Genomic DNA, 10,000 nt, shown 5'->3' with positions numbered 1-10,000 from the left:
CTGTTCCACTCATATTCCGGAGCTTCTTCTCAGTAATGTTCTTGAGATTCACTTCTGGCATGTAATTATACAGAGTCGGGCTTACTCTGATATTGAGATAGTCATTTCGCAACTTGGGACACGTTTGCCACTCGTAAATATCTAACCTGTGTCTTTTCAGGTAGATTTTGAAATCTTATGCGAGCTTCGCGAGATCCGAACCTGCGCTCTTAAGGTTAGTGGTACTGCGTACCTAATGGTGCTTCTTTCTAACCGCTTAGCCACCTTTGCTGGTAAGGATCTAGTTCGTCGGTGCGACCAAGTACCTGGTTTATCATTCCTCCCTCCTCTGGGGTATTTCTCTTCTGTTACTGGAGCGTGCGAATCGGGAATTGTTTAGTGGACTTATGTGACGTTTTAATTATGTTCACGTAAAGGCGCCCGAGGCAACATTAGAAACATTAGACTCGAATAATAAACGTTCAATTTCTAGTCTTTTTGACACGTAGTAAGTTTCAATAACACCATACCATTACATCGACATTCACAGTGGTGTAGTGGTCTCTGGAGAAGTGGGTATACTCTTTATTTATTCATACAGCACAGGATAAACACCCTGTTTTGAGAAGTGGGTATACCCAATGCTGACTGAAAAATAAGTGGGTATACTCCGTATAGACTACTCCGTATACCTGCGTATACACTGGACTACACCACTGGACATTCAAGGAGCAAAGATGAGACGTCGTTGTGTGGTGAGAACTGATAAAAAAAAATCGCCTGCCTTCTGTTTTCCACGGTAGATCGCATGTTATGCTAGAAATGGCTTAGCATGGGTGGGATGGGGAAAGATAACCTTTCCATCCAGACGCAAATTTAGCTAATCGGAATCTGTAAGTGGTTTCCAGATATATATATATAGTTGATCTCTCTTATTTGATGAAGCAGTGAGTTAGCTGTCTTTCAATGTCTCTTATCGAATTATCTCACATGTTTATGGTGGTATGTGTTTTAACTTAGGCTATGTGTAATGTTCCTTACTTATATATTATTATTTCACCTTAATGTTCTTGAGATTCGTTTCTGGCATGTAATTATACAGTCAGGCTTACTCTGATAACAGTCATTAAGAGTAGTTAAAGGCACAATATGCAACAATTATGCTTCAGGATTAGGGTTAGGATAAGCAGTTTAACCTAAAAATAACAGCTTAAAAAAAATTGGGGCGCTACAATGACTTTTAATATGGAGAATTGCGTCCATGCCAATGGCATAGCAGGGTCGATAGGCATATAACTGCCTTCTGTAGTTTTGCCTGCCGATGCCCGCCGACCTGACTTTGATTACCTTCTGCCGATCTAGTAAGTAGCTTATTTGCCGTCTTGCTCAGTCTTGTGTTGCACATGATTGATGTTTGACTGTGTAAGGACAGTCGTTGAGTAATTAGTTTGTCATAATGTCAAAGTCAGCACATTTCAAGAGATTTCGTTAGTTTTAGCACACACACACACAGACACACACACACACACCCACACACACACACACACACACACACACACACCTGTAGGTGTACCAGCAGACAGGTGTGGTCCGGTTCGATGACCTGCAGGTCTCACACACACACTCACACACACACACACACACACACCCACACACCCACACTCACACACACGCACACACTCGCACACACGCACACACACACACACACACACACGCACACACGCACACACTCTCACACTCACACTCACACTCACACTCACACTCACACTCACACTCACACTCACACTCACACTCACACTCACACTCACACTCACACACACACACACACACACACACACACACACACACCTGTAGGTGGACCAGCAGACAGGTGTGGTCCGGCGTGATGACCTGCAGGTCACTCTCTCACACACACACACACACACACACACACACCTGTAGGTGGACCAGCAGACAGGTGTGGTCCGGCGTGATGACCTGCAGGTCACTCTCTCACACACACTCACACACACACACACACACCTGTAGGTGGACGAGCAGACAGGTGTGGTCCGGCGTGATGACCTGCAGGTCACACACACACACACACACACACACACACACACACACACACACACACACACACACACACACACACACACACACACACACCTGTAGGTGGACGAGCAGACAGGTGTGGTCCGGCTCGATGACCTGCAGGTCATCCAGGAGGGACCCGGCGAGGCGTAACTCCCCCAGAGGCATGAGTGTGTGTTTGCCCCGGAGGAAGGCGTGCACCTCCGTGCCGATCTCCAGCGCTCGCCTCTGGGCCCGTGACGCTGCGTCCCGACACACACACACACGCGTGGAGTAGTACTGCTGCAGACGCTCCTGCAGGGTCACACACACGCGCGCCGCCACAGCAGACGGAGGCACACACACACGCTCAGCCGGGCGGATCTCCAACTCGTGCGCAGGAGGAACGGGCTGGGAAAGATCAGCTACACACACACACAAACACACACAGACACACACACACACACACACAGACACACACACAGACACACACACAGACACAGACACAGACACAGACACAGACACAGACACAGACACAGACACAGACACAGACACAGACACAGACACAGACACAGACACAACACACACAGACAGACAGACAGACAGACAGACAGACAGACAGACAGACAGACAGACAGACAGACAGACACACACACACACACACACACACACACACACACACACACAAACACACTGATTACTCACTGGGTTCTTGATAACAGTGACAATCCCAAAACCCATGCCCAACATTGAATTACTGCTGAGTGCAATCAATCTTACAGTGGCATAGGGTGTGTGTGTGTGTCAGACCCGTCGCTATGGGCGGGCCTTGGGGGGCCGGGCCCGCCCTGGGACTCGGTTGGGCCCGCCCTTGACGAACGAGCCTGTCAGTCACCTAATACAAGTTAAAAATGAAAATGAAAATAATCGCAGACTATAACGATTGACCGTTCGCGAAACTCGTTCCTAGAAAGGCCCTCGTTCAATCCTACCTTAGAGAGAGAGTAGGGTCGAACAACTTTGAGGTCTGAGCTGCGCAGCATAGTTAAACATTGTGCCTAGTGGACTATACCCTGAGAGATACCATGGAGGCGTTGTTTCCCCCCGCATTGTCCAAAACACAGGAGGAAAGGTGCCGGCTGTGGATTAAACAGTGTGGGAGACCCCATTCAGTTAAGATAGTTATCATACCTAACGACAGCGTATTTCGCTAGCCAGCTAGTTAGCTGCAAACACACATGTGTAAATGAAGCATCTTGCAGTTAGCTAGCTAGCGAAATTCGCTATCGCTAGGTATGATACGCTATCAATGTATGCACAAGGCATAACCTGGCGATTTGATACAAAAGCCATTACATTACATCAGGATCAACATTGTGTCAACAGTGACTGTGAAATACTAGCAGCAACATGCACACACATCCCTTGAAATATAACTTTACTAGCAGGTATCCCCACTGCTACGTTACGTTACTGTTCTCTAGATTGTTACCATCCATCCTAAAATTTGTGTCACTGTATTATAAGTTGGCTTGGTTGGCTACCTGCTCAGCTGGCTTATTTATTAGCTTGTGATATTCTAAATAATACAGTATGTCACCTTTTTGTACCGGAGTTGGATTATAGGTGAAAAGTTTACCTGTACTACTACTAATAATACCATAGTGAAAAGTTTACCTGTAGCCTACTACTACTAATAATACCATAGGCCAGGGGTGGCGAACCTGACGTGCGGCTCGGCTCCAGCTCGAGTGCTCTCACTGACTTTTCTCTTGGTGTACAGAATTTTCATTTTGTGAAAAAATAAACATATATTTGGAAATACAGACAAAAATGCTGTCCGATTTGAATGGGGTATTTATTCATGTTTATTTTGTCATCACGCGATCTTGAGAGAGGTCTTAAAGGAACGTTAATGTTCCAAACATGAAACATTCTAATGTGTGCACCCAGTCTCAGAGAGTCACTAGCAGTAGCTACTGAAAGAATGCCATGGATCCAGCAAAGCGTAAAGCTAAATGCAGTCTGTTGCAGAGAATGAGTCCTCACATAAATATGTGGATGCAAAGGGTAGTAACTGAGCTAAGCTTTCTCTCCCAGGTCAGGGTCCTGCTTCACACGTATCCAAAACAAAATCTCAGCAGATGTCTTCAATACGTTTATTTTTGTGCCATATTTTAAATCTAAATGTGTTCATTTCTCTTCCTAAAACCCACTAGAGCAGTGGTCCCCAACCACCGGGCCGCGGCCCGGTACCGGTCCGTGGGGCATTTGTTACCGGGCCGCACAGAAAGAATAAATAATTTATATAATTTCCGCTATATTCATTGCATTCATTCAGCTCATTCATTATTAGCGTCTGAGAGGTGTTTTATTTAGAAAAATGACCGGATTTTCTAGGACGTATCATTCGCCTGTGCCTCTTGTCACGTCAAGACGCTTAGTCTCGTTCAAGTGATAGCCTACGTCACTCAAAAAGAATCCAATAGGGTCCCGCAAACTAGCGAAAACGAGTACAACACTAAAATCTTTGGAGAGCTTATTTGAAAAGGCCCACTAAGGAGCCTACGGCCTCCAAAACATAAAGCTTCTTTTAACAGACAATCTAGTAGTCATACTTACAATACGGGTTTATCGCAACAGGTGATTCTCACGCAACAAGTCTGCTCTGTATAATATTTGGCAACAAGCTAACAAATAAGCCAATGAAGCCTTCAAAACTGCTTCGGCACAGGGAGGCGTTATGGTGAGTTGTATTTTTCATGCACTTAACATTCGTAATACAATGGTGTTGGTCGCAGGTTAACGCCACTTCACGTTAATGTTAGCTTTTATATAGACTCCATTCTATCAAACTCGCGCTTGCCTCACGGATTGATTCACATCAATATGAATGGATGACATGGTTTACAAGTGGTGAAAAATTACACCTTGAAGCCGGTCCGTAATTGCCTCGTTAAACCGGTCCGTGGTGCAAAAAAGGTTGGGGACCCCTGCACAAGAGGACACTATTTAAAGGGTTATTTTCCCAAAAATCTTATGGGGGAGCATGACCCCCCTAGTTTTGCTGGGTCACAAAAAAAAGTGCCCCCCCCCCGATGCAACGTAATGCCCCCCCGCAAATCAGTTCCTGGCGACGGGCCTGGTGTGTGTGTGTGTGTATTTATGGTGTGTGTGTTTGATTGTGTGTGCCTTACAGTGGCATTAGGGTGTGGATGTGATGAGCACTTTCTCACCTGAGGCCACACACACACACACACACACACAGACACACTAACACAAATACACACACACACACACACACACGGCTTATTCTTACCATACCTTTCTTAGTTGCCGCGGCGATCTTCTTCATAACCACACCCTCAATTCCCTTCTTCAGCAGTTTGGGGGAGGAGCTCACCAGGCCAAGCTCCTCCCAGCTGTCCGTGATTGGCTTGCTTTCTTCTGCTGTCCTGCCTGCACGTTCAATGAGCTGTGGAACACACACACACACACACACACACACACACACACACACACACACACATCTTTACAGGTTGTTCCATATGCAGACACACATTGTAGTAACCTGACCAAAGACACGGACAACGGAGAACGATGTATCAACATGTAGCTTTATGTAGAATCTTAGAAGTGTCGCCATACAGAGTATCCACAGGTCTTTTTACTCGTGCATTCACAGAACAAAGGAAATGCATAATGCCAGTGTCACTTTATAGTAGAGCCCCGCCTGGTGGTACAACAGAGAACTACTATCTTAAACATTACAACACACATAAACATACTCTGACAAACACACACACACACACAAACACACAATCTGTCAAACACACACACAGCTTTACAGGTTCTCCCATATGCAGACACAAACACACACACACTTTCACACACATACACAAACCGTAGACACACCCACACACTTTCACACACATACACACACACTAACAAACATACACACACACTCTCTCTCTCACACCCACACACTTTCGCACACATACACACACTCTAACAAACACACACACACACAAACACACACACACACACACACACCGTCTCTCTCTCACACCCACACACTTTCACACACATACACACACTCTAACAAACACACACACACACAAACACACACACATACACACACTCTAACAAACACACACACACTCACCGTCTCTCTCTCACACCCACACACACACTCTCTCACAAACACACACACACTCTCTCACACCCACACACACACTCTCTCACACCCACACACACACTCTCTCACAAACACACACACACTCTCTCACAAACACACACACTCTCACACACCACACTCCCCACCAACACACACACACTCACACACACACACACACTCACAACACCCACACCTCACTCTCACACAACACACACACACCTCACACACACACACACACCTCTCCTCACTCACAAACACACCACACACACTCTCACACACACCACACACCTCACACAACACACACCACACCTCTCACACACACACACACCACACACACACACACACAACACACTCACTCACACCACACACACACTCACACACACACACCACACACCTCACTCACAAACACACACACACTCTCTCACAAACACCACACACTCCTACACAAACACACACACACTCACACACACACTCTCTCACAAACACACACACACACTCACAAACACTCACACACTCTCTCACAAACACACACACTCACACACTCTCTCACAAACACACACACACACTCTCTCACAAACACACACACACACTCTCTCACAAACACACAAACACTCACACACTCTCTCACAAACACACACACACACTCTCTCACAAACACACACACACACTCTCACACACACACACACTCACAAACACTCACACACTCTCTCACAAACACACAAACACACACACACACTCTCACACACACACACACACACACTCACCCGCTTCACTGCCAGTGTGGCGATACCCAGTATGGCGGCTCCGCCCACTCCGATGACCAGCCGGGCGTTGGCCAATAAGAAGTCGATGATCGCTCCGACCCCTTCCTGGCCCCGCCTCCTGCCATTGTAATACATCACAGCCCTGTGGGCCGCTGCAGGTCACATGGGTCAGAGTCAGCCAATCACAGCACTTTAACAGGTCACATGGGTCAGAGTCAGCCAATCACAGCACTTTAACAGGTCACATGGGTCTGAGTCAGCCAATCACAGCACTTTAACAGGTCACATGGGTCAGAGTCAGCCAATCACAGCACTTTAACAGGTCACATGGGTCTGAGTCAGCCAATCACAGCACTTTAACAGTTCACATGGGTCAGAGTCAGCCAATCACAGCACTTTAACAGGTCACATGGGTCAGAGTCAGCCAATCACAGCACTTTAACAGGTCACATGGGTCAGAAAAATGGGTCTGAGTCAGCCAATCATAGCCAGCCAATCATAGCACTTTAACAGTTTAGGCTCTGGGCTCTGTTAAGCGCCTAGAGCGGGGGTCGGCAAAAGGCGGACCGCGGTCCGAGTCCGGACCCAACTGACGTCCTCTCCGGACCGAGACACAATTGCAACAATAAAATTAATAATGCGATTTTTTTTTTATATATATAATTTTGACCAAGCGAATTTAACAACTGATGCTTGGGCGACTTTTATAAACCCGTTAAATACATTAAATTAACTATAACTTTATGGTAGGCTATGTTTTTGTTTAAACCTTATAATGCCAGTAGCCAATCAGATGATAGTCTGTACGCAGCACGTGCTCGCTGTCAAAGCTGCGAGCTGTGGGACTGGTGCACGCAAGCGCTGCAAAATTGACAGAAGAAAAGAGTGCCTTCGGTTGAGAGAGAAAGCTTCATTGCAGTTCAAGAGAAAGATGGCGTGCTCTAAGAAGAGAAAGGTAGATAGTGAGAACAGAGCTTTTAAAGAGGAGTGGACAGACTTATTCATGTTCATTCTGCCTGCGTGCAGCTCTAAGCCTGTGTGACTGATATGCTCCGAGACGGTGGCACTCGTCAAAAGCAGCAATGTAAAACGCCACTACGAAATGAAGCACAAAGAATTCGATAGAGATTACCCTCTCAAATCCGAAGTGCGTGCACAAAAAATAAACGATCTTAAAGCCCAGTATGCCCGATCTACAAACATGTTGACTAATTCATTCACTGCCCAACAACGAGCAAACGAGTGTTCATTCCGAGTAGCATGGATTTTGGGTCAGAATAAAAAAGCTTGAAATGAAGACCTTCATTTGATCTGATAGTCAGTTGTTGACCAAACAGACACTGATACTACTAGCGCCTAAAGTACTTATATTGGCTACCCACACAGCAGGAGACTCAAACGCGGATCCGCATTCGAATCGCCAAACCCGCGTGACTGTCCCATTCGTTTTGATGCCGTAGGACGGATCAGCGCCGCCTCCGGCCGGCGCAGTAAATGCTGCTATCAAACAGCAGCTCCTGAGCGGACCCACATCTGATCCGGGGGCCGGACGCGCCTTTGACGTGCATCAAGAGGACCGTTTTGGCTCCGCCAAGAGGATCAGGATCGGATCCACGAACACGGACGCGCCTTAACGGCTGTAACGGCCGTGGCTACATATCAGAGACCATATCAGTGGAATTTATATTTGCCACCTCTCATTGCTTCCAGATTTTCTTTGAAGTAGCTAGATACCATTGAGCTGAGCCCTCTTAAGTAAGTGTATTGATTTATTGATATATTGCGAGATTCACAGTAAACATTTGCCTTTGTGTGTTTTTTTTAATCATCATGTATATTAATGCTGTGTAAATAATATTGTTTGATATTGTATCATACCATTTATGCATCAGACTATTAGCTGATGTGATGATCATGTGAGGCTGAAGCTATTTGATTTAAAATGGGATAGCAATTTCGGCAGAATATGTTATGGTAGAGTGATTAAAAAAACACATTGTTATTAGGTCTGGTCTGTTTTAATGAGTTACTCATATGTAGCCTATGGTAGCGGCATGTAGCTGCTAGCTAGCATGCTGCTAGGTGCGATTGCAACATTTTGCAAGTTATTGCTAGTGAATGTGTTAATGTTCACGTTTGCAATGCAAACTATACATCAAGCTGATAATTTCGCTGGTACTGGTATTTCGGTCAATAAAGTAGGGTGAATATTAGTCAATGAGCTTGTATTCTATGGTAGTAGTAGTGAGGCTACAACTTTAGCTTATTCACTCGAGGGAATTAGCATTATAATCTCGATGCATCTGGCGGCGATTTAATGCGCCCCGCATTGCTTGTCTTTCAAGCGAGATGGACAGCAGATTACTTAAGGGCCGATCACACAGGAGGGTCCAGGGTCTACACTTATACATAATTATTGTGGTGGTGACTTGTTTAATTCGGTGCATATTATATATTAGTTTACTATTGTCACATGGTATAGGATAAGCCTGTGACTAGTAAGCTTGGGGGCTAAGAGGTTGGTAATGACTAGCATTGTAATGTATTGATATTTATGTATGCTATTGTTATTTATTGTATGGTAGGATTCTCAGGGCCTTGTCAACTGCTGTCTTCCAGGTGTGTCATTGTTTCGTTTATATTCCGATTTGTTTGTACACTCATTTTGTTTAGTTAGCTTGTCATGCTAGGTTTCGCTAGCATTTATGGTAATGTTTTGGTGTGGGGCTAGGCTACTCCCCTAGCCTTGTAACGGAAGTTTGCGAGTTTTCGTGAAGGACTTTTTGAGGGCAGACTGTTAAGTTTGTATTTGCTGTTCGTGGCTTGTGTGGTTGTATGCCCTGTCTCTTAATTTTAAGGAAGAGGGTAGGATTCTCACTGCCTTGTCAACTGCTGTCTTCCAGAACAATAAATATTCAAAACGGAGTCCTGTGTCCGCTTGCCAGCACAACACAACGCAGAGTGAACAAGCCACCGGTTACACTTGGGACAGGAGCCGCCTAATGTGTTGTAAAATTTACAATGA

The 10,000-nt window shown here is 45.6% G+C and overlaps 1 protein-coding gene across 2 annotated transcripts in view; it reads right to left on the bottom strand.

Annotated features, from left to right (window-relative positions):
- Positions 1-10,000, bottom strand: part of mief2 (mitochondrial elongation factor 2) — a 14,981-nt gene that overhangs the window by 1,846 nt on the left and 3,135 nt on the right. For both annotated transcript variants that reach the window (XM_080860881.1, XM_080860880.1), the window contains exons 2-4: positions 6,976-7,127; positions 5,359-5,509; positions 2,131-2,459 (exon numbers count right to left, since the gene is read on the bottom strand). In XM_080860881.1, coding sequence (XP_080717007.1) covers positions 2,131-2,459; positions 5,359-5,509; positions 6,976-7,110 — 615 coding nt within the window. In that variant the 5' untranslated portion in view covers positions 7,111-7,127. The remainder of the gene's footprint in view (positions 1-2,130; positions 2,460-5,358; positions 5,510-6,975; positions 7,128-10,000) is intronic.

This window comes from Sprattus sprattus (genome assembly GCF_963457725.1).
Source record: "Sprattus sprattus genome assembly, contig: SUPER_1_unloc_1, whole genome shotgun sequence".
In the NCBI taxonomy this organism is placed as follows: Eukaryota; Metazoa; Chordata; class Actinopteri; order Clupeiformes; family Clupeidae; genus Sprattus; species Sprattus sprattus.
The sequence above is the reverse complement of the archived record's forward strand: the minus strand, read 5'-3'. Positions and strand labels throughout refer to the sequence as shown.